The 26,238-nt window shown below is 41.3% G+C and overlaps 1 protein-coding gene across 2 annotated transcripts in view; it reads right to left on the bottom strand.

Annotated features, from left to right (window-relative positions):
• KIAA1217 (KIAA1217 ortholog) overlaps positions 1-26,238 on the bottom strand; it is a 363,381-nt gene that overhangs the window by 320,338 nt on the left and 16,805 nt on the right. For both annotated transcript variants that reach the window (XM_066991591.1, XM_066991590.1), the window contains exon 2: positions 26,048-26,145. In XM_066991591.1, coding sequence (XP_066847692.1) covers positions 26,048-26,111 — 64 coding nt within the window. In that variant the 5' untranslated portion in view covers positions 26,112-26,145. The remainder of the gene's footprint in view (positions 1-26,047; positions 26,146-26,238) is intronic.

Genomic DNA, 26,238 nt, shown 5'->3' on the forward strand with positions numbered 1-26,238 from the left:
CCCAAAAGTTTCTTAATTTAAACAGAAAACCCATTCAAGCACCTATATCAATAGGTCCCTAAATCAAATTCCCCCTTTTACATTGGGCTACAAGAAAAACACTCAAGCTGACACAGCACATTTATTCCAAAATTAAGCTCCAAACTACTCTCTACCCTCATAACACCTTCCTCTCTGTAACTCCACAAGCACACACCAGACAGAAATATGCTGGTAACAGGTTATTGATTTCCAGTCTACACTCCTTCTGGAAGTACCACTGGTGTGCACAAATGCCCTGCTGCTTCCTGGAAATGTAACTTCAAAAGAAGACCCCATAGTCAGTACAGGCTAGGTAGTGGCAAGTAACAATTAAAAGAATGAACCAATCAAGTCTCCTAGGATTTAAAAAAAAAAAAAAAAAAAAAAAAAGCTATTTATTGTTTCATATTAATCAAGCTGTCACAGTTCTATTCTTTTTTAAAAAATGAACTCCAGACTTCATTTACTTTAAAAAAGGCTGTGACAGGGTGTTTGCCTCAGCATTTTAAAGTTCTCCAGAAATCTTACAAAGGGAAAAGGAACTAAAACCTCACAAAAACATTCCCAGTAATTTTAAATTTATGGTATTCCCTCCTAGAATAACAACAGAAATGAAATTATGGTTCAGGCTTATGGAAAGACAGGATAGTAACCAGTCTTACATTTCTTTTCAAGAACAAAGTGGAAAAACAATGTAGCAAATGTATTTTTCCATTCACATAAAGAAACTGAAGCTAAATATTATGTAAAAATATTTCAGCAGCATAAATGCAAATATTTAGTGATGTTTTCAGTGATATTTCATAGTATTCTACAGTTAATACAACAGCAGTTTCAGAAGGAAAATATGGCCTTGGATAATTTAAAATCCAATTTATCTGGTCAAGCTACTGTTGAGGACAGTAAAGTTCATTTAAGTGATGCATTCACCTTAAAAGACAGAACGCATACACATTTGTGATAGTGAAAGATGTGATCCTACTCTGACTGAGATAAGGAAATGTGATGACGGTGTGCTCGGTAAAACTAGCACCATAGTAAAAATTACTGAGTGTCAGAAAAAGATCAAGTGCTAAAGCCACGCACAGCTCTAAAAGGAGCAGGAAACAGTACTCAAAAAAAAATCTGAAAAAAATTAGAAAGCACTCAGTGCATATAAAAAACACTGCGTGCCTGTCCATTAAAAGCGCCAGCACGTACATTAGGATGAACTGAAAGCCCGTACGTTTCTAAAGGAGAGCTTTGATGACTTTCCAGCTGCCAGCGACCAACATCCCCAGCACCAACTGCCCCATGTGCAGGGCTGAGAGCCACGCTCAGCACCGGACGCAGGGCGCTCCCCTCCTGTTCCCGGGGTCAGCTCAGCTGCTAGCAGGGCTGAAGCAGCAGGACAGGACAAAACTCCAGCACCAGGCACCCATTTTGGAGTTGTAAATTGCACAGGCTGCCATTGTCAGCAGAAGCACAGGCTGCAGCCAATATCTGGCCCTTTAGCGACAAATGAAACAGCATTGTGCTGCCACATCTGAAAAACATTACTTAGCACCAAATCCGGTTTGAAATTTCTCAAGCTTTGCCATTCTCCATGGGGATACAACCCAGTTTCGGGCACAGCCCAGTGCTTCCCAGGATGCTGCTGGATGAGCACAGAACCAGCACAGCCCACGCTGCTGCCCCAAGCTGCCTGCACGGACTGCCCTGGTGCTCCATCCCCTCTTCCACAGCTGCCACCAATGCCTCCAAGCACAGCTTGCAGCTCCACCTCCACCACGGATTTCCCATTGTAAAACAACAACAACAACAACAAAGAGAGAGAAAAACCAGGTTTTCCCTTGGAAGCTATTCAAGCACCTTCACTTCATGCATCCTTTTTTCAACCCATCTTTAAACAACACTGAACATTGCAGACACCCATCAATATGCATAATTCCACTGACTTTCAATTATTCAAATCAGAAAATTAAGCATAAACATACGAACTGATGCAGTGTCTTTCTAAGTTCAGGTTTGTTCATTTCAACCCTGGAAAATTAAATCTTTTTTAGTAATTGTTTGGGCTGGAAAAGTTTGCACCACCCTGCAATGCCTCATGCTTGGCCTGACTATGCCTCCTCAGGATCCTTCTTCATGAGCTTTTATTCTCTCTCTCTCTCTCTCTTTTTTTTTTTTTTTTTTAAGGATCAGAAGAGGGTGTTAAGTTTCTGATTTTTTCAGTTTGTGTGATTGGATTAGTTGCTCTCCACAATGTGATTTAATGATTCATAGAAAAAAAAGCCCCCCAGAGTGCTCCAGAGCTACACAATGACAGAAGTGTCTCTTCAGGGCAATGAGGCAGCCAGCAGCTCCGTTTGACTCATTGGCAGCACCTTGGATCATGTTGTCCCCTCTGCCACTCCTGTGCCCCCTCATGCACCTGCAGCACTCTTAAATAAAACGGCTGCTCCTATGAATGGCAAACCTTCACTTCGAAAGTGTGATTTAACACTTTAGCAACTTTTTTTTTTTTTTTAATCTGAAGATCAGTAACATTGACAAACAGAAAGGCTGAGCAGAAAATATGCCCCCAAATCAGCTTCCACAAGAATAAGCACAGCACCAAGGGGAAAACAGCCGAGGAGGGGCAGCTGAAGCAGGAGAAGCAGCGCACGCCAGCCTGGGCAATCCAGCCAACACACGGCTTCACAGCCCTCCGTGACCAGCAGGTCAGCTACAGCAAGAAGCCACGGAGCCACAACCCAAAGCCAAGGGATGAAGAACACCACACTGAAGGGCAGGGTTAGAGCAAACAAAAAAGACATGAGCTCTAACATCAGGCATGCAGAGCAGCCTGTAAATGTCGTATTTAAGCTGAAGAGCTGCAGCGTAGCTGGATTCACCAGGGCTGCAGGACCCTCCTCACCACCTCCTTCTGCTCACCTTACCTCTTCCCAAAGCCTCCCTAAGAGCCTTCCTTTGCATGTTTTTAAATGCAGCTCTATTTCTCTCCATATGCCAATTTTTCATCTTGCAGCCCGTTATCCTCCCACTAACCCACTCCCCCGAGTGCTGCCATTCATACAACACTGCTGTTTGGAAACAGGCACCTACTCGCTTCCTTTCATCATTCACTCAGTCAGCTTGACACCCTGCCTACCACTTGCCTGAGGGTTTTATTCTGAGTATTTTTTCTGCTTTCTGCTGCTTGTTGTCAACTGCCTGCCACATCCCACGTAGTATCAGCCCCTGGTGTTAAATTCTCCACTGACTGCTGCCTCTGTGAAGTCCCACCAACTTAAATAGAAGCAATTCCCTTGGCCCAAGAAGGTTGAGCTACAGACTCTCCATGTTTCTGAAAGCCCCCTGTACTCATGGACTCCAAAATATCAGTAGATCCTCTTGTTTGCATTCATGGAAAACTGTCCTGAAACCAGAACAGGAAACAGGAGCCCAGAGGTGGCAGGTGGCACCACACTCTGATCAGCACAGATCCAGACTCCACTTTGGAAGTAGCCTTGGTTCCTGGGGCAGTTTGGCTCTCAGGTGGGCTCATGCCCACATACACATGCACACATACACAGCAGTAATTTCAGTCGCTGGATTGGTGGCAGGCACTTCCTCAAGAAGGTGGGTCAAACTGTACCAGGAAACACAACCGAGAGCTCATGGAAGTGGATTTCAGCTCCTGTATCTCTCTCATGCAAACCCCTCCATACTCTGCACTTCAGCCATTTCGTTAGCTTAAGACAAAAATCTGATGATCTGAAGCACCGAAAGGGGTATCAAATCAGGAATATTTCAGAGGATATTAAGGCCTTCATCAGTGTGTTTTGTACAGACTACTTCATAAGCATGAAATTAAAAAAACGCCCTCCCCCCCCCCCCCACCCCTTTTAATTCATAACAGAAATATAGTATACCAAGGCATACCAAGGCATCCTTATGCTTTTACAGTGCTGGGCCCTAAAACATTGGCCATTGCTCTACAAGATTAACATAACTTCTATATAACCAGATGTTTTTTTTTTTTATTATTATTATTTTTTATCTGATATATGTGCATTGAATGTAGAATCTTTCAAAAACAATGTGTGTATATATTTTGAAGTCACAGCAAAGGAAATAGCCTTTCATCTTTTCTGTGACAGAATCACATGAAAACTCAAGCAAAATGAAAGGGATGGCTATCACTTCTATCTTTTTTACCTGTTTGTTTAGACTGCATCAAATTAAATATAAAAAATATCAAAGAAAAATATTATTTCTATGCAAAAACTCAATGATAGGCTTGATACACTAAAAGTGTTTTTTCGTTCATTTGCTTTTAGGAGTAGCTAATTCCAGTGAAAATATCATCTTCCTTTCACTTTATAAACTCAGATGACCTAGGTTTACATGTTTAATTCTGAGTTCCATATGGGAAAGAAGCCTAGAGATACATTCATGCACAAGGAAATTCCCCTTGCAATTAATGGAACATAAGTTACACATGGCCTGAGATCAGTCCTGGTGTGCACTGGGCATACAAGAACTCCTGCTGCTACAAAACTACCTGAAAAAGGTGAAAACGTGAAACTTCAAAAAGGTTACATTGGAGTAGTTTCATTCAAAAAATTAATTCAAATTTGGGACACTGTCTTAAAACACATCTGAACCACAGCAGTAGCCAAGAAACAAGAAATGTTATGAATCTCTCCAAGTTTCTGCATATTTTTTAAACAATTTTTAGTGAAAATGTAAAGAAGCAATAGCAAATTTCTTCAGCCAAAGTTAGAAAGAAAAAAGTAACTTGGGCATTAGCTTATCTGCTTGGTATACATAATACTGTACTTGCATGCAGAATATTCAGTTTCTTTTTGGATCTAGTTTATTTAGAATTCAGCCCCAAAGGTGCCTAAAATAATTGCTTAAATCAAAACCATATTTGGGACTCTATGTGAATGTTACGAGTTTTGCAGATATATGGGGCATGCAGAATTCTCACCAAAGAAGTTGCAGAACTTAATACAGTTTAAATAAACAGAAACACAGACATGTAATAAGAGGTACTCCATTCACATGCTAATGCTGGCCCTGATTGTACAAACATGAGATATATTCCTTTCTGTTTCCAGTTTTCATATGAACACTCCTGGAATAAAAAGGAAAACTGAACCAGATCCTGAGATTTAAAAGCAGATCACAATTAACAATTTTGTTGTGGATACAAGTGTCTCTAAGGTAATGGAAATTCTGCAGTCTTTTGGACTAAACTCAAATTTCCCCCATAAAAAAATCACATGTGCTTTGGATAGGATATGATTTTCAAAGTTTTATAAAATTCCTTTTTCAGAATCACTTCCCTCTTAAACAAAAATCACAATTGAAAACTGCCTTGTCTCACATTCAATAGACAGACGAAAGCATATTTAAAACCATGCACTATAAAAAGTTTTACAGTCAAAATAAAATATATATATATATATAAATAAATAAAGCACAAACCATTAGAAGCTCTGGAGGGAAAAAAAAATTGCCTAAGAATACATGGTAAGTTGTTCAGGTTCCAAGTACCATAAAATATTGGTAAGGTTACAATCATTCACCTATTTTAAAACAGGCTGTTGTGAATTCCTTGAGAAGACGCAAAAGCTACAGTAACCACCTGCTTCTGTTCATAGTCCATCCTCCTAGCCCCACATTCTCTCTTGCACTGCTAGGAAAATTTTTTAAAAAAGAAAATAATAATGTGTGTGTGCACAATTTTAAAATGCGAGAGAAATAAAAATGTTGGGTAGGGTGTGGGTTAAAAAGTGTTATTAGACACTTCACTTGTTTGGGGGGAGGGGATTATCTTTTAAAATAGCAACAGTTTAATGTTGGAATATTACCTTTTCTGCCAAATGTATTTTTAAATCCACAAGTTTAAAAACAGTTAGATGATACATAGACAACAGTATGTTGTTTGTGCAGTACATAGTGAGAATAAAGAAAATTCATGAAGCAATGTTCCAGGTGGTACAGTGCCTATTCTGGATCTGCTGCTTGTTCCCAGATTTACAGAAGGAATGTTACTCTTCACCTTCAACGCATGAGCAACAGCAGCCTCCAAACTTCTCAACCCGTGCAAGGAGGTAGTGCTGGCATAGCATAAGCTCCAGATTGGTGAATCATTTTCTACCAAAGATCTTCAAAAGTACAGATTTCACCAAAATTATTCTCATGACCAGTGTACAGTGGGTTTTCTCCCCCTTCATTTACTATTCTAGTGTCACTGGCCTCATTACTAAACACCTTTTTCTTGCTCTTGCTATTATCTTTTCAGTTAAATGTCATAGGTATAATTTCTCACCTTTAGGAAAAGCAACAGAAGTAGAATCATTAAAAACATTTTTATTTTGAAATGGATACAACTTTTAAAAATTATTCTGATTGAAAGATTTTTTTTTTTTACAGATGTATTTTTACAGAAAAAAAAAACAACTGATATGTCCTGTAAATCTGTCATTTGCTTAATTTAGGTGTGCCCTGAGGTCTCCTGTATTAAAGTAAAGAAGTGGAGTCCATCACTGAATTCTTTCTCAGGTGATTAAAGATTATTAGATCTTAAAACTAGACTTCTCTTCTGTTGTAAGTGTTCTTACAGAGTTCATTACCAAGCTTACTTTAGGCAGTTTAGCAAAAGAAGAGTCAGCTCTAGCACTGACTGACAGTTGCATGTGGCGTAGGACATTCTCACAACTTCTGATGCTTCTTAGTTGTGCTGGATTTACCCTGGCGATCTTTGACTATACACACTTTCTGTAAAGTGTATTAAATACTGGTAAAATAAGCTAAATCTAAATCTGTGTTTTAAAAATGAAAAAAAAAAAAAAAAAAATTAAAAAAGCTAACAACCAGCCCCATGACTGGTAAACCGGTATGCTACCAGCTACCAGTCTTTATGCCATTTGCTCATTGTTACTCCAGCAGGAGCATCCCTCAGCAAAGCTCAGCATGTCCTGAAGCAATACTGAGCGTCTGACAAGCCTTTTTGACAATTGATGAGGACAGCACTACCCAATTGCTTATAAGGGACTCCAAATTCTTGTCTCGTGCTTCCAGCACCTTAACTCCTCTGCTTCTTCTGATGCTCTCCTGGTTTGCAGACCAACCCTTTGCCCTGTGTGCCATATGAGAAGAACAAAGATGCTCTGAAAAGCGGTATCACAGAGACTTCATATTTTCTGGAAAGCTTACCTTCAACAGGAACTCAAATTTGATCCTGAAAAACTAAAACGATACAATTTAGGAGGATCTCAGAAGATGACGAAAATAAGTCTTAGGTAACACCTTTTATTCAAAACATTTACAGTTAACACAAAAAGCAAAGAAAATACCAGGATCCTCTGAAATTTAAATAACACACTTCCAAGTTTCCCACACAGCTGTAGAGAAAAAATCTAGGAAGAAGCTAGGAATAGCAGAAACCCCTCTTTTTGCCAGAAGGACGAGAGCAGCGGGCCTTCTGCAATAGAGCTGGCTTGTTCTCAAGCAGGGAGTAATGTGGCTGCCTCCACAGCTATTTGTATCTACTGCACCTTCAGAGAATAACAGCACTGCCAATTACAGGGATCATTTTTGAAATGTGAATGTGGGTCCCCTGAACACTGGACAGAGCCCAGTAACTCATTTTGCAGACCTCAAGCTAGTTATTCAGATGCTAATGGTCTTCAGTCACCACAGTCAAGACTGAATTTAAACCAGCACCCTAAGAGAGAATAATACCATTTCTCCACTACCTATCCCATCAGCCATCTAATGCTTCCCTAAGCACTAAGCATTTTCATGTGCAAATATTGCTATACCTTCGACTGTTGCTATGCAACATGAGATCTTATATTTCCTAGAAAGATGTGAAGGAAATTGGACTCTTGATCCTTAGCTTAACTACTATTACTCACCGCCATATCTGCTATACACAATTTGGATTAATACTCATTGAGGAAACCAGGTTATAGTCTTCAACAATTTACTTTTAGAATCTGGGCTCGGCTCCAATGTATTTCCCCCCATTTAATATTTAATTCTTTTTTTTGAACATGACCTGCCCTGCAATTTTAAGAGAAACCATCTGAGTTCCTCATTCGGCTGTATTACAGTTATTTTGCAACAGAATTGCTCTCAAAACAGTATCAGGCATGTCTCAGGGATAATCATGTTTTATGGTTATAAAAGTTAGCATTGCTGGAATGCGAGAGGACTAAAAGCAGAGCACACGCAAGACCCGCTCGGACCCGCAGGAGAAGGAATCCCACCCCATAAACAACCTCCCTCCCCCGGCTCCTCATCTTTGAGCCTTCTGGGACAACAAATCACCTTATCAATCAGCATAACTTTTAGAAGTGAAGGCGGGATTTTTTTCTGCCTAGGGCCAATTATTTGCTCCTCTGTAGACACGCAGACATTTTTAGTAATACTTCTGGATAATCAGCATTATCAGCCAGATGGTACATTTTTTTTGGAACAAGAGACACGGGCTGTTTGTTTCACCACGAACTGGGGCAGTCCATTTTGATAAGAATTTAACTCACAGCTAATACAGATTGTTGGCATCTGTTTTGATACGAATTGATTGCACAGAGAAATCAGTTCAAGACCAGCTCAGGGTAAGGAGGCCAGCAGACCTACTGGTGAACTCCTGCGGCTGTGTGTCAGCCTGGAATTTGGCTAACCAGAAGTTCTGCGTACAGCAGCAAAGCAAAGCATGTGCTGCACATGTACCCCATCCATGCATTAAAGAAAAGAAAAAAAAAAAAAAAAGGGAGTGGGGAACACTGGGAAGTGCTCTACCATTTTACTTGGGCACACATGCTAACAGCAGGGTCCTTTATAGCATGACATCCAACCAATACTTTTAACACATTTGCCTCCTAGTATCCAAGTTGAGAAGAACTTGGTCAAGAAGTGGTTAGAAGACTGATAGAGTTTCACATAACATACACATTTCTCCACATAAAGAAAACAGTTTTAGTACAGTCGATTCTTTTTGTCCAAAGAAAACCTGCCTGCACATGAGCTAATCAGGACCACTGAAAGTTCCAAGAACAGCACAACATTTGCACTGTATTTACAGCAATTTCCAGAGCAATTTTCAGCAATTTGGTTTGCCTTGTTTCTCGTCCTTTCCAGAATCGGATTAGGCTTTTCTTTACTGTGTTAGAAAGCTTGTAAGTGAAACTATCTTTGGGAAAACATCATTCCAGGATAGATACTTTGGTAAGCTTCAGACTGCAGACACGTTTGGAGAATGTGAGCAAAACTGTGACCAGATCTCAAAATATTTAGTTTAAGATTTGGCGTGTCCAGCGTGCAGGACTACAAAACAATGCATGGCACAGAGGGAGGTTTTCTCCTTTGTGTAATAATACACTTGATACAAGTTCTATTTTCAATTAAGATTAATTTACAGTACCTGAACTAGATCATTTATAGGAAGAGATATAAATTTAATATGAACTGGACATTTTCTTGCACATTTCAACTGCTTTCTAACAGAGACTCAACTAGAGTCACAACTATAAAGAGAAAAGAAAAAAAAAGTTATTTTCCCCCACCATGTGGAAAAAACAGTTCCTGTTATGCAGTTTTGTCTTATAAAGGTCTTTATTCACTGAAAACTAAAGGAATCAAGTTCCCAAGTCACAAAACAAACATGCACAACAACATATCTATGTGTTTGTGGATTTTAAACAATTCTTCCAACCCTAAGTAGTGAAAAAATTATGACCCCACAAAAAGATGACTCATGGTTATTAGAGAAGGAAATTGCGAGTTGTTTTTTCCTTTTTCCTTTTTTCCTTTTTTTTTTTCCCATTTGATCCTAGAAACTTTCACCCTTTTCATTTCACATCTTCACGTTTTTCTGCAGTAAAGACAAGGGCAACGGATTACTGCCATTTGCAGAATGAAGGCTGCATCTCCCACAATCACAGGACCCGGAGATGGAGATGAAGATAGCAACAGAAGGCAGCCAGATAAAATCTCAATAGCTTCCAAAAAATCGATCACAACGTCCCAAGACCCTTGTCACAGGCATTCCCAGCAGCCACCTGCAGATGATACCGCACTCCAACACAACCCAAAGAAGTCTGCTGCTGCTTCATGCAGCCACCTCTCCCTCCATGGGTCCCTCAGAGGGGACCAGCTCTTGTTCCAAGTTCAGAGTAATTAGCAGAACTGCAGGGAGACACATGCCCTTTCTGCTGCACTTGGGAACAGCAGAGGAGATCACACACACACACTAATAAATAATAATAATAATTATAAAAACCGCAGGAAAATAGGCCTGCAAATTTTCTTGTTGACTTCACTTGAACAATGCAAAATACAACGTAAAACATTAGGAGGCTAAAAACAACCTCCTGCAGACTGAGTCTGTCTTCAGTTCCACTAAAACCAGTGTCTGGCTGAGGCAGCTGTGCCATTCCAGCAGACATATGTCAGCCTAAAGCAAACCTAGAAAATTCAGTGCTTCTCTCGTCATCTTCACAATTTTCGTTTGTTTGTTTTTTAAATGTGGAAGTAGGAATTTCATATAGCCTAAGATCTAGCTCTTAATGCACAGAGGGCTCCATTCAGAATATTTAAAAGGGACCATTAATACAATCTTTTGAAAGAAAACCAGCAAAAACTGGAGGTGGCATTGCAAAATCATGTCTGTTTGAAACAGCATTGAGAGAAGCAAGTTTTAAACTGCTATTAACTACAAAAATTATATATTGTATAACAGCAGGCACAAAACCTGAACCTACAAAACGTAAAGCACTCTACAACCGAGGAAGCAGCACTGGCTTTACGTGGGAACCATTAGGGCAGGAGCTGGCAGCTCCTACCCATCACCCAGGGTAAAAATCAGTAGAAATCAGTACCAGTGCATGAAGAGATGGTCCCACACACCCTCACTCCTTACTGGTTGTGCCTGGAAGCCAGTTACTTGGTACTGCACTCTGAAGAACACTGCAATGAATGTGATAACGTGAAATTTAGCCAGCTCATGGAATTCAAAGACACAAGAGATATATTACTTCCTGCATTTGTTAGTTTTACAGTAAAATAATAGCAAGCTGTTGTTAATAACTTTTGGCATCTGATCAAAGCACGACAATTTGGAACCCTCCAAAATCTTTTAAAATATATATTGTAACAACAGCAAATAGTCTCATCAAAAATGAAAGGCTATGTACAGCTCTGACAAGATAGATCTGCAAGTTACAAAGCAAACTGTGTAAGAGGTGGATGGGGAGCTAGGTTTCATTTCAGGAAGCCTTCTGGCAATCTTTCAGCAACTGCAAACAGACAAGGCCCATTTTATTCTGTCTATTTTAACATTCTTTGAATACCACAGAAGGCCTCTAATGATTTGTGCAACTGGTAATTATTGCATCCTTATGGTTAGCCTGGAAAATGCCTCTAAAGTGTGCCATATCCTTCTGCGGGGCACGGCTCTAAATCAGACCTCAAAGTCAAGCCCTCAGCAAAACAGCTCAGCTATTTCATACAGGTTACGGCCAGAGAGGGCTGCTAAATCATCCAGTTGGATTGCCTGCCTTTCACAAAACATTTCATTTCACCCCCAGTCCCATGTGGAACCCAATAGCTCTTTAAGGCATGTCAGGAAATGTTTGTTCTGCAGGTCAGGTACCTGTATGGCAAAGATGGCACTGATGCTGCAATAAGATGGAGAACTGGTAAGTTATGGCCAGAGTCCCAGCACATAGCTGAAGATACCAGCATGCCTAATTTTGGATGAGAGAAGGAAATTCGTTCTTACACCTAAATTTTATGACCAAGAAAAAGCACATCTCCCCTAAAACCAGGGGGCTCTGTAAAACTGTAAAGCCTCCAAGCCCTGACTTCCCACAGAGCATCTCCTCTTGTCCTCTGCTTCCTTTCTGAAAAGTTTGTGTGTTTAAAAAAAAAAAAAAAAAGACAGAAACCAACTCAAATATATTTGGCCAACAGCATCTTCATTGCACTAAATCCTGACTGCTGCAGCTGAATTCATACACATCAGATCCAGTCGCAGGCACTGAGCACAGAGCTGGGAGGGACGTGAACACATTTGTGGAAACACCAGTGATTCTGTTCCTTCTGTGGAGAGCAGGAGGATGCTCAGAGGCACAGAAGCCCACGAAGCTGCTCACTGCCCGTGAAAGAAGGGCCACAGCTAAAGAGCTCACGGCACCACACTTAACACCCCTTGCAGGAAAAGGCCACGGACTGTTAATGCAGAATTTACCAGCCAAGAATGGAGATATACAGGCTCGTTTTAAAAGCATGCATGTCTGATGTTTGTGCGTTATTTTATGTTGAAATCAGTGGAAAACTGCAAGGGAATTAAAAAAATAAATTACATACATATTTATTAGGGATATCTACGAAAATGTAAAAGCAACTTTTATGGACTCATCTAAAGATTTTTTATAATTTTAAACAGGAAAAACCTAAAACATTAAAGAAATCTAAACCAAAGGGCACGATTCTTCAGGGACTATATAACAATTACTTTCTGACATTTAATACGCCCCTTTAAAAATGGGGCTTAAAAACTGAAAGGATCAGCTAAAGCCATGCGTGCAGCTCCACTTCAGGAAGCTCAGTGGCAATCTACCCAATTATTTTGTTAACCAAAATAAACACTCTCTTTCTTTCAAACTTTTCTCTCATTCATCTCGAACTTCACGCAGTGTTGCAGTGACAACCATGATTTCTGCTGTATGAAAGAGCAATCCAGTCTATTGTCACTAGTAGTATAAGAGGGAAAAAAAAAAAAAAAAAAAAAAAACAACAAGAAACCTTCCAGCCTCTAAACACTTTTCTTAATTTCCTGACTTAGGTGCTTTTCAATACACTGCACACCTTCCTCCAAACACCCTGCCTTCTCCCTTCACTTTCCATCAATAGACAGACAAGACCTTTTAGCCCAATTTGAATACCAGGCTATACAGCATCTTCTTTCCCTCCTTCCAGCTTTTTATTCCCTCCCTTGTTTGTGGGCACTCTTTGACAGAACCCAGGCATCCCAGCATTTTGTTTTCCCTTAATACTGTTAATACTTCTCTCACTCAGTCAGTACTGCCTTTTCCAATTCCCACAGCATGGCAAACATGTGGTACTGCCACGTATGACTACGTATCACTTTATTTTTTGTTATATTATAGCAAAAAATAATACCATGAAGTTTTCTTGCCATCACATTCACAGCTCCCATCTCTGAGCACCTCCTTTACCCCTCCTGAATTGCAGCTGGAAGGTAGCAGAAAGGGAAGAGCTTCACACAGCAAAAAGAAATGCACACACCCAGCACGCTTCTAGGATCAACGCCATGAATTGGCTGCGAAAGGACAAGCAGACACTAGCATGAACTTGCATTTTTTCTATGTCCCTCATTTGGGGCTAGCAGCAGCAGCAGCCTGTTTCGTGCTAGGATGCTCATGTGCTGCAACAGGAGCTGCGAGCAACTTGCCCTTCTCTGGGCCTGCCTCTCTGTGCAGTGTTGGAAGAGCTCTGCGGCTCCTGGCCATGGAAAGACAAGAGGTTCATAGACATCTGCCACTGCTGCCCTGCAGCCTGGGTGTTATCACAGAGCAACGAAGCCCCACCATCACTGCTGAGAGTGACCACTGGCTGGTTCTGACCAACCATGGGGAAATCTCCACCTCTCCCTCACCTCCACTGGTTCTCAAGGTGCCCCAGCTCTGCCCTCCAGACAGAGGGGCTTCATCCTCCCAAATCAACACGCCCACCCTCCTCCCCATTTCTGCATACAGCACCTTATAACCCTGTCTCATGGGCTGGAACAGCTCCAACAGTTAAAGAAATGTTTTGATGCAGGTGGTGGGGGGAATGATAACAACAAGCACTGTCTGCCAAAGAAGGAACAAGGTTGCCCTACCCACCCCTGAGGGGATGCAGAGGGACACTCAGTTGTGAGCTTTTGGAGACCAGCTACTTTTTGGGTAGGAGGTACTTCTGACTATACAATGTCTTTGAAAGAAAAACTAAACATTTGCTATAGTTTTCTAAGGTATTTCAATAATATAAAAGGTCTTCATATTGTAACTCAGTACCTCTTCTTGCATTTGCAATTAGTTTTAAATAAAATTGCTTTGAATTTTGTGTTGCAGTTAATCAACAGCATTTTTGAGATTAACAAAAATTCCGTTTGCTGCCAAAGTACAAAAAAATTGTCTGCATGTCAGTGCTCAGAACAAGAATGGTGCAAGCTAAGTACATAAGAACGAGATCTAAAAAACAAACCCAACACACGCACACACAAAAACAATCACCCTGTCATTCCCAACCAAGTGTAGCCACTTTGTAGCAATTAGCACATTGTGCACAGTGCAACTCGCACAGCCTTCCACTGCAGTGCCAGAGAAATTGTGGGTGGCATTTCGTGCTGTAGCTTATCAGCAGCACTGTCGAGGGATGCCGGAGCATCATCAGACACCTTCTAAAACACGCAGCTGTTTGGCTGCTGTCTCTACCTGCAAGCTGCTTTTCAGTGAGTTGTTATCAAGAGGGAGAACACTTAATCACAGCTCTCCAGCAGATTGTATTAAAAGAGAGGGCAGGATGACTTCTGGCAAATTAAAATCAGCTGAAGCTATCACCCTTCCCCTCCTTCCCCACACCACACTGCTCACTAGATCTGGCCACCACTACTGCTATGGCAGGAGGCTTTTTTCCACCCATTAAATCTGCAGACCACTGTATTAGGGTAAGCAAAAATCAGATATCCCATGCTCAGGGTCATTACTGAAGTGGGATGACCAGTTCTGGGCAGCAACAGCCTCTACTGTCTAATTTTAATCCATCGCTGTAAGACCACCACAGTTTCTGCTTTCTTCCGTTTCAATTTTGCTGGGTCTTAGCCAGGACTGAGTTTGTGTCTTTATAAAGCACACCATATATTTGAGATGCAAAATATCCGAGAGGCGCCAAGTTCTGAAAATATTCACCATGTTATTTATTTAGCATCTAATAATTACTCTTGGATGCACCAAAGACCCCACAACAGAGAAAGATCTTAAAGCTACTGTGTGTTGTGGAGAAATTAAAATGAAAGATGAAGTCCTGCAGTGGCTGTGGTCATCAGACATAATGACTTTACTGATGCCTTTTTGTTGAGTTTGAAGAGGTTTCAACTCCTTCCGTAGAGAGAGGGAAAAAATACCACCATGACCTACAACTCATTTTCCTTCAAGAATTTCATAGACATTTATTACAGCAAATTTGATTTATGAAAGATGCCTGTGAATTCTGCCTTTTTCCTTCCTTCGCTACTCCTATCTATTAGACTATAAGTCTAATCTTCCTTCAAACCCGATTTTCCCACTAATATTTTCAAGAAATTACTGCATCAACAGCCTGACAAAGACACACCTGAGAGGTGCGAAGGACTAGAGAAAAGGAGCTGGGTTCAAACTCTTCGATAAATTGGTCTGAGTGGGAATACTCCATTAGACGCGTAGAACTGCAGAATTCATTTTCTTCTTGAACCCATTAGAGGATCTCAATAAATGAGTTTTAACAAACGCAGCACATTCTCACTGACAAAAAAAAAAAAAAAAAACCACGCAGTGGCTGGCTTTGATTCATTAGCAGGGAAGCCAAAGGAGATGGGGCTCTTCTAGCTTGGCAGGAGCCAAACTTTTATTATTATCTTGTCCTCAGCAAAAGCCAACAGGCATTTGTCACATAGCTGGCAGAGGACAGTGCCACAGCCATGAGCACCACCAAAAGTTGTAAATCTTACTGTGAAGAGCCAACAGATTGCTATGAGAAGTACATACACAAACTTCCCAAAGAGGAGCAAGATTAATTTTAAGTAAGTCTAAGTATTCAAACAAATGTAATACTTAATAAAACAGAACGTAAGAAAAACTGAATACACATTAATGCATGCATGTATAAACTTGTGCTTCACTGTGCCTTAACACTGCACATGGAGCGCTTCAATTTTTATTGTTTTAAAATATTGTATTTGTATTTTAATACAAAATACTGTATTAAAAAATAAATAAAAATCGCTTTTAACCAGATTATGAAGTTGTCTGACTCAAAACAAGGTAAGTCACTCTGGCACAGGGTTCAGCTAGAAGATGAAGTCACTTGAAGTTTCAGGGTAGAGAATCCCCTTTGGGATTCTTGGATCCCCTTTGTGGCTTTGCATTCAGATGCAGGAACCACAGGAACAATGGTTAGGAGAGGGTCACCTGCTGTCCCAGGCAGTGTCCCGGTGGTCACAACCCATCTCTGGGAAGAGTGTAATCAGTGATGCCAAACAGGGCACCTACAGCACAGCCCCTCACAGAATTCCTAAAGTGAGAAATTGTGGTTCAGATTCTGCCATGAACAGGGCAGAGAATGGATTCGAAACTGGGTCCCTCCCCTCTAGCTTCTTACTTATCAAGCTAAGGGCATTTTCTGACTTTGACTGTATGGGTCAGTGAAATGCATTGACAGTGACAACATGCATTAAAAGGAATCACTTTTAAAACACATCAATACAATAACCATGTAACAATATCTCCAGTCCTTCAGAGGAAAACTCCACACCAATATCCACATCATTTATTCATATGTTCTCATGAGACTAAAAGCTCGTGTACTTTAAAAATTCATTTAAAATACAATATTGGATACACACGAGGATGAAGACTGGAAGAGTCTGTACCATTTTCACATTCCTGGATATAAAGAAAAAGATTGATGGGCTCTGGAAGAAGCCTCCCTATGCACACAGCAATGTATGTCAGGGTTCTTCACATCTTCTGGTTTACATCATTTGGTTAAAGAGACAGAAGAGGAAGGTGCAAGGTCACACAGCTTTATTTTTTGCCCTGTGGAATGTTTTAAAACTGTCATTAGCTGATTTTGTGAGTTAAAAATATTTTTGATAGTCATGTTGCATTCATGCAGGAGAAAGAAAAACACACTAAAAAAGCACTAACATAAGGGGTAGAAAGGGAGGATAGTTTACTGAAACCAAACTACATACTCACAAATCATACAAAACATTTCTGCTTGGCTTTTCTTCTCTGTGCATGGCAGGTGCTGCCCCTCTGGGCATAAAACTCACCCCGAGGGACTGCAGAAAGCATCCCCCTGCTTTCTGTCTCAACCAGCAGCTCCGAGCAGCACCACAAGGCAGCAAGGAGGCTCCTGCCCAGGAGACACCCTGTGACGTCCATGACCTGGCTTTTCATGATCATTTTCTCTCTAGTCATTTCCCTGCTTTTTAGGACACAATGAGGTACCAATTTTGTAGTTACCAAATCACTTGTTCTCATATTTCTAACCCATTTTACAAGCATCATCTAGGCTTAAGGCTCAACCTGAAGTACTTAATTTTCCTCCTATAAATGAGGATGCATCTGAGCTAGCTACTGTATTTTTCGGCTGTGTTTGTCAGTGTTTCGCACATACCACATACTATTGAAAAGGCTGCTGGCTGTGCATGTAGACAATGGAAAAACTCCTGAGAGTATTGCTTGTGTCCGAGAGAAGGTTTTTTGTGATTTTGAGCAAATGGTCAGCCACCTGTAAAGTCTTTTTAACAGTGTGCTGGGCAGCTCAGGGCCAAGTCACCTACAAGAAGTATAGACAGCCTCCACAAATTTCAATTGCCAAGCATAGGTTATGCTATCTGTGGCAAGCATGCAGCCTACACTGAGTTTTACTTATCCATTGCAGCCAATGAATCTGATGAAGAACAATAAATGACACAGGGACTCCCAGAGAGAACGAGCCCCAGATAAAGCCACATGACTACAACTTCATCTAGACAAAGCACACATAAGAGTAATAGGCAGAAAAACTTCTAGCAAGTATTTTGCTATCATCTAAGTGCCATTAAATGATGGAGAGCTGGCATTATTTATTAATCAGGTTGTTAATTTAAGAACCTTGCTAGACTGCAGCAGTAAGAGCGAACAATTATGTATGTGCATAGCACAAAGTGTAGAGCTTTAGTTTGGAAGAGGTTTCTCTAATGCTAGTCCATGATTCCCACTGTAGGATTCAATCCATCCTACGCAGAACCACTTGTTAGCAACGCTCAAACTGCAGTAAGATGTTCATCAATACCCACTAGGAGACAGCGCCTTTCAGAAAAAGAACGTAAAAGCTCTTTTCTAGTGAGCCTGCGCAGGGAAATGAAATTACCAATTTTGACCTCTGATGCTCACAGTTGTGTGCCATAGAAACATCCCTTCCCTTCGCTTGGCCTGCCAGAGCATCCTCTGCCCAAGGAGGTAGAGCCCTCCACTTGGACGAATGGTTCCCAGCACAGTACTTCCCCTCTTCTCAAAATGCACATTTCTCACTTTTCTCACCCTGTCTGCCAGAATCCAGATTTGTTTTAGTTACAGGACCATCTGCTTTTTGAAAGGCTCTTTTCTTTTCTTTTTTTTTTTTTTTTTTTTTTTTGGATGACAGATGGATGAGGTTCAAATTCTTCTTGTAGCCAGCAATGAATTTTTACAATTCATTGTCTCTGCTGCTTACTGTCTTGCTTTAATTACTTGAAAGGAAGAACTCTCAGGGGGAAAGAAGGATTTTTCCAAATCCATGCATTTTTTAAACCAAAATAAACGTATAAAATACATTTCTAACGCTTTAACTAAACAAATAGTCTGGCTCCAGGTTTGTAACCTAGTTCCGTAATCCTGCACTGGCTCAGGTTTCTCTTTCATGTCCCAGAATAAAGAGATGTAGAAGCAGAGGGCCTACTTTAAGGAGCTATCTCCAGCATTATAAGCATCATATTTTTTCCCCCCAGAGTCTCACAGTATCATCTGGCTCTTTCAAAGTCTTAGTTCTTGTAGTCTGGTGTTTGCAGAAGTGCCACACTTACTTCTAGAAAGCTTACCAAAAAAAAAAGAAAAAAAAAAAAAAAAGAAAGCAATAGACTTTTAGCCCTTAACATTTAAGAAATAAAAACTTTAAAAGCTAGTAGACAGATTTATGTTTTTGCTTGAATTCTTTTGTGTTTTAAAACCTTGCCATTTTTATTTCATATTTAATACCCTTTTTGGAATGACAAGCGTGTAATAGCAAATAAACCTCCAAAATACCACTAAGACATAGTAAAAGAGCCCCCACTAGCATTGTGCTGCCAAGCTGGCAAACCTTGGACCACAGGCCATAAATCACAGATCCATGAGCTGCAGGCATCCCACGGCGTACCCCAGCAGGCAGGAGGCTTGGGGATGTGCTTCAGGAAGGGCGGTGGGATTTATGGGGTCACTGCCCACCACGGCTGCCTTGGGTTGGCACCCTGCCTCCAGACCAACACCGCCACGCTGCCCACAGCCCTGCTTCGCTTACTGCCCCACGGCCAGGGGTTGGGGCTGAGCACCAGCCATGAACACAGCCCCAAAACAGGAGATATTAGAGAAACCTACGGGCAGCAGAGAAGCCCCTCAACATTGCAGACCTGAGCTGTGAGCAAAAGGGGGACAAGAGAAGGTTAGAGACAAATAATTGGGCAAAATGCTGGATAATCCTCCAGTTTATATCTCCAGGTTATGCCACAGATGTGGTCCATCTGTGAAAATATTTCACCACATTTCACTTTTGTATTAATTTCTTAATAATAAATAAACGCTGCTGGCACAGCTGCAGGTACCAGGCTCACCAGTGCGTGTCCCATGACCCAATGCCTGGCATGCCAGCCTCGCCACCACCAAGGGGCACATCTGTATCTCAAAGCAGGAACAAGCACTATAGACAAATGGAGCCCAAATCAACAACATTCGGAATCTGTCCTTTATTCTTCATTCACTGTGGAGCCTTTGTAGGCTTCAGTTTGGTTTTCAATGAAGCAACTGTTTCGAGAAAAGGACAAAAAAGAGACGGAGGAAAGGAGAAAGTCCAAGGGGCGGAGGAGGTCTGAGAGCAGAAATAGAAGTGCAATCCAAGAAAAATCTATCAGTTGTTTTTTTTTTTTGCTCCAGTTTTTTCTTGATTTCCCAGAAAAACCAGAAGCAGCTGTTCTAATTTACTGTTCCCATAGTAGTGTTTAGTGTGCCTTGATCTATTTCCTGATGTGATTTCCATTTTTTCCTCTCATTTACTGATTTGTGATCCTTCATTCCTTTTATAATATAGACAGGAAAAAGTGACAGTTAACTGAGCCATTTTTCATCATGTTTAAAATAATTTTCAAGACAAAGTTCCTACTAGCCATGTTCTCCTCCAACAGTAAATATAATCCTCTACTCCTCAAAATGAGTACAGCCTAGCTGCTGACCAAGCCTTCTAGAACTACCTGGGTTTAGGTTTATTAAAACAAACACAGGAAAAAAAATCCTAAAAAGAAAAAAAGCCCAGTCTATTTACAGAAATATTTTCTAGCACAGTGATTATTGTTCAATATTCACATCCACTTCTTTATGCTCTGCACCTATGACTACATTTCACACATTCTTTTAAAATCGTTATTAATTTAACAGAGAAAAAGTAGGCCAGAAGGAATCTTGGTATTGAGGGCATTTCTCCTGAAGTCACACAGGATCTAAAGTAGCCATGATTATGCGTCACAGGAGTTTGCTTTGTTTGTTTGTTTTAAATTAAAAAAAAAAGCAATAAAAACGGTACAGAGAAAATATTTGAAAAAATGTAACTGCTTTAACATTTTCCCCATATTATAATTCTCACCGAAGTCCCAACACCGACTCTTTTTCCTCTTTTGAATGCTGGTGTACGCCAAGGGTTCATTTTAAAAGGAAACTCCCACTGAGGTTACCTATACCTGCCTCATTTTACACCATGTTGTCCGTTTGTTCGTGACTCGACTCCACTAAATGACCTCCTGTACCTGAGCACCACTGGTAGTGCTGCATGCTGCTCCTTCTGCCTCACCAGACATTTTAAAGAAAGAAGTTGATAAATAATGTTCCCCCACCACCACCCCCAACACTCAAAGGCCAAATAATCTCTAGATAATTCCACACTGGCACAGTACATGGCTGAAACCTGAAGAGAGATGCAATACAGAATCCCAATGACCTACAGAGGTTAAATGATGCTACTGACCTCATCTGAGCTGTCAATAGCAATGGAAAATGCATTGGCAGCTTCCTAAGAAGTTCCTGGGCCCACCTGATAACCAAGAAGCAGCAGGAGTATTTCAGCCCCAGAGGAAGGTGAAAGGCTTAAGAGTAAAAACACAACCAAACAGAAAACTCCCAGAGATGCTGGTGCTCAGACACAAAATCGGGAGGGAGCTTTGAGGGAGAACAAAAAGAGGTTTATCCCTTTGCTAGGGACAGACACACTGCAGAGTACTAGCTGTACAGAACTGGATGTGTCCCATTTCCCTGAAAATGGCCTTGGGCAAGAGGGGAAAAAACACCTCAGTAGAAAAATGCAGAGATGAAGAGCAGGTCAGAGTCAAGTACCTGACATGTGACGTTACATAAAATCAGATCAGCCTGGTATGGACAGAGGGCTCTTGACATGACAACACACCCTCAGAGATTTCAACCCTGTAGATCCCCAGAAAATATCAATTGATCATCAACTGGTGGAGAGTGAACAGAGAAAACATCCTCACAGCAATGAGAAACTTTTCTATCCTGATAGAGGATTCAGCACCCATATCCCAGGATTAAGGGGATGGATGTAAGCTTCAGATGACGGAAAAGTCCTATATGTTTCCCTAGTCACACTCCTCACTGCAAAAAATGTGTTCTTCAATAGTTACCAATGGAAGAATTGGTCATCATCCCTTTTGAGTTCACAAAGGACCAAAATTTGTCCTCTCCCATTCTAGACAAATGTAGGCATCCTGCTTGGAAGGAGCAATCAGGTGGTCAGAGTAAAAGATAGTTTAGTAGCTAATGAAGAACAGAGATGAAGAAACCAAACAGTCCCTCAAGACACTACCCCAGCAGAGAACTGGTGGTGTTAAAAGAAAATGTTCTTCTCTTCCACAGGGATTCCTGTAGTTCCTTCTGAGTAAAAGAGGAAAAATGAAGAGAACATCTTGGCAGCTCTTGTCAAGGAGGTAGAGATCAACACACAGATGGATGAGACTCCTCCCTGCTTCGGGGGCTACTTGCGGTGGGCAGCTTTTATCTAAAAGCACACCTACCTTAAAAATGGATTCATTGCTTAAGGAAGAGCTTAACACACCAGAGCTCATCACAAGGCATCCGAGGTTTACTGTAATAATATTGCCCAGGTCACGTCCATGGTGAGTGCTGAGCCCAGCCTCTAAGGACCGCAAGGGTGCTAGATGCCCTCTTTATCAGGATTCAATGGAAGACTCAGAATTTTTATAGCTTGGGAAGGAGGGAGTGGAACTAATATCTCACAGAAGATAAATTCACACGGACAATTAGAATAGACATCTAGATGTTCTCACCAAAAAAGGTACTAGGGCAGTAGAACTGAGGCTCTAGTAAGTTGCAGGATCTGCTGCAGAATGGAAAAGGTGAGGAGGAGCATGTGGCCTCTTTTTCAAGGCCACGTCCAGCATTTCAGGATGCAGGAGCTTTTAAGAGCTACATCTTTGGCATTCATAATAACACAGAAGAAGGTAAAAAGGGTCATGGTGTACTCATTTGTACAGACCATCTGCCTCTCTCAGGACCTTGCAGTGTTCAGAAGAAGCATTTTGCAGATTTTATTAAAAAATACGAAGATAGCTGCACAGATAGGGAAATGCTCTCAGTGCCAAGTCCCTTGACTTGCCAGGTCTGAGATGAAGTCCAGACTGACCAAGTAAGTATGTTCACATACATGTTTTTAATTTTTTTCTTAATATTTTTTAAACAGAGTAGAACTAAAAGACCAGCAAACTGAGCATTTGCTCAGGATGCAGTTTCCTCCTACACAATATCACCTTACGTGAACAACTTCAAAGCAAGCATCCCACCATAGGATAGGCCAATTTTACAGTCATCCCAGGAAGGAAGGATGAACAAAAGGAAGGAATAAAAAATAATAAAAAGGAGGAAAGGGATGACAGAATGCCATACAGCTAGGATGTTCCCTCTTGATTAACACTTAAAGAAAGGTGAAAGCAGAAAAGAAATGCAGAAGATACACACAGAAACAGATGCACACAAAGAACAAGGAGAGCAAGCAGTCACTACACCAACACACTGGCAAAGGCAAGTTCTGTAAAGCAAAAGAGTTCTGACTCATTCAAATGACTGACAGGAACTGAAAATCATACACCGGGTACTTCTGTTCTGCTTAGGCACACAAGCAAAAGAAACGCAGGTTGTGAGTGCCTTATGCATGCTGTCAAGAAAAGCCCATTTCCAAGTAGGGCACTTGTAATACAGACACCCAATGCAAATAGATGTGCAGAGATAAGGACTCAGAAGGAGAACCAGAAGGTAGACATACCGCACAACCCAGGAACACACGCACTTTCTTTTCCCGCAGGAAAAGCAATAGATTTGAAACGCAAATGTGAAAAAACTTTCTGAACACACAAATTTGGTAAGTGATGAGCATCTAATGCAACTAACCAAAAACGTGCTGATTATCCATAGCAGCAAGGATAACGACAATAAATAGCAATAAACAACCACAAGATTCCCTTCAACCTCCTCATCTTCACATGGTTCTCCAAGTACATGTCTGGGAGCAGTGTAGGAGAGGGAGAGACATAGTAGTGATAGGGTCATGAAGCTTGAGCTGTTCAATGTCCCTCATCCCCAGATCCCCAGCCACTGCAACAGCTTCATTTCAGCTCCTAAAAAACCACTGGGCTGACTGGAGCTGGAGGAAAACTCCAGCTCGGCACTGGGAATCCAGGAACATAGGGCAAAGGCTGGGAGTGCTGCTCCGGGTCCACCCTACCATATAACCATTTCTCTATTAGGTTGCCCAAAATGGTCTAGTTTAGTTTGATATTACCAAACCAGTTTTAATCAGTTAATACAACAATCAACCTGCAGAGAATGCCAGTGATAGCTGGATGTGAATCAACTGACCCCCAAAAAACTACTGCGGGAAGGTGCTCACACTTAAAAGCACCATGAAAAACAACAATAAGGCAGATTTTATTTTTTTTTTATCTCTGAAAAAGCTGTATTTTAAAAACATATTCAAGGTTGGAGTGACACTGACCAGATTTAAAGGGAGAGACACCACTTCAAAGTTTTTCTGTCTCCCAGCTTGAGTTAATAGCAACCCCCTAAATAGCAGGCCACTTGCAAGTCCTAAGCGTACTAAAAAGAATTGTTGCACTTTGGATCAAAGAAGGTGTCTGGCAGGGTCTGAGATCCTGGCCTCAGAACTGCAGTCATACCAGTACGGTGAATTTAAACCCTATCTATAGGCAGACAATTTAATGAATGCAAAGCACGATGAACAGAAACAGCTTCAAACACCTGAGCGAACAGCAGTGGTTTGGCCTTAAAATCCCGGTGACAAGGTAACTCTGTAGTGAGGCCTGAAGGTGAGAAGAACAGGGGTTGCTGCCACTGCACTGCTTAGAGGCAAGTAGAAGTGCAGTCCCTCTTGGGACACAGAGAGGAACCCTGGTCCTGAACACATTCCACTGGATAGGACACGACCAGAAGTTAAAACGACTGTTACCGAGAAGACAGGAAAAGAAGGGACAACAACTGGTTAACAGCATGACTTTGGAGGGTCATTTCCTAAGAATGAGATTATTTTTCAACATCAGCAGCATTTTTCCCCATTATGTCAGACACTGACAATGGTTGTCAATCACTGCATAATTGAGCTGATACTTACTAAAGCAAGTACAGTAGTAGACTAAAAAGGCAAGTATTTGGCCTCAGAGAATTCAAAGAATCAAAACGCATTCTTGTCAGAGTCTAAATTAAATCCAAAGGGCAACAGTCCATTAGTAATCTGAAAGTTTCCTAAACCAAAGGTCTGAAGAACCATCCCAGAATCAGCCTGTGTTATCTACATAAATCAGGATAATTTCTTCTCAGCTCAGTCTGACATATTCAGGCCCCAGGCTATTCAGGAGTGCAGCTGGACTGTTCTTAGCTCTATAAAAATAAAAGACAGTATTTCTTTGATTCAGATATGTATCTCTTTCCTGCCCATACACACAACTAAAGCAAGCCATCAGATACCAATTGGCACTTTAGCTGTCCTCCCCTCTGACATTTAGCCCAGACAGATAAATTCCTAAAGATTCCCCACAGAACCGTGGGGACTTCTCGCTAGGGAGAGCAGAAGGATCCAGAAGTCAACAGCTCTGTCTAACAGATGGTAACTATCCATAAACCAACAACCACTGACACAAATATCTAGATTTATTCACAAAGACGAGAATCATAAGCAATGTTTGCTATGGCTCAGCAAGGCTCCCTGGCAAACATACTGATCTATGCATTGATAAAACCACAAAGAATGGCCCAATTACAATTCAAGCACTGAAAATGGACAAATATCTTACTTACATGGGTCAAACAGGAGGTTCCAGGTACCCACTACACCTTTATTTTGCAAAAGGAATATGATTCAATTAGTATATTGCACGGAGAGGAATTATTCCAAGAAAGGTAGCATTACCTCAGAAATTTTAGGAACACATGGCAGATGTGATGGTACTCAGGATGTGTGAAGGAAATCAACATTGTTCATGGCAGAGAAGACTATTATTTTCTGGAAAAATGTTGTTTTTAAGAGAAGGGAGCAAGAGGACATTCCAGTTGGACCTCCTTACACTACCTTACCTACCCCGGTGCTTTTCTTTTGTATTAAAAAATGCCTTGAGGAGGGGGCAGCTCACCATCCTAGTGAACATCTCCAGCTCCTACCAATTCATCCAACCCACAGCCACCTCTCCAGAGGAATACTGCTCAAGCACATTAGAAATAAATGTAAATGAATGTGAAACCATCTTCAGCCAGTACATCTTTTCCCAATGTACTCTAAGCCAAGAGAGCACAGTAAAATGCACAGAAAGAGGCTGATGAAAGCAGTCCACATTACCGGGTCTGTCCCATCTCCCAGGAAGACCTGTGCAAACACAAGAGACATATCCTTACCAAGGACGAGGTGTCACACTTACCCAGCTCCCTACAGGGGAGCGCCACGCTCCAGCGGGGCGGCCGGGGACCTCTGCCATGGAGCATGCCGGGGCATCGCAGCACTGCGGCTTCAGGAAACCTAAAACAGGAAAAAAAAAAAAAAAAAAGGATTTGAGAGCCAAAGTGCCAAAGCCCCTTTCGAAACCAGCAGATGTGTCCTTCCAGGCAGCTG

The sequence above is a fragment of the Anser cygnoides genome, chromosome 2, assembly GCF_040182565.1.
Source record: "Anser cygnoides isolate HZ-2024a breed goose chromosome 2, Taihu_goose_T2T_genome, whole genome shotgun sequence".
In the NCBI taxonomy this organism is placed as follows: Eukaryota; Metazoa; Chordata; class Aves; order Anseriformes; family Anatidae; genus Anser; species Anser cygnoides.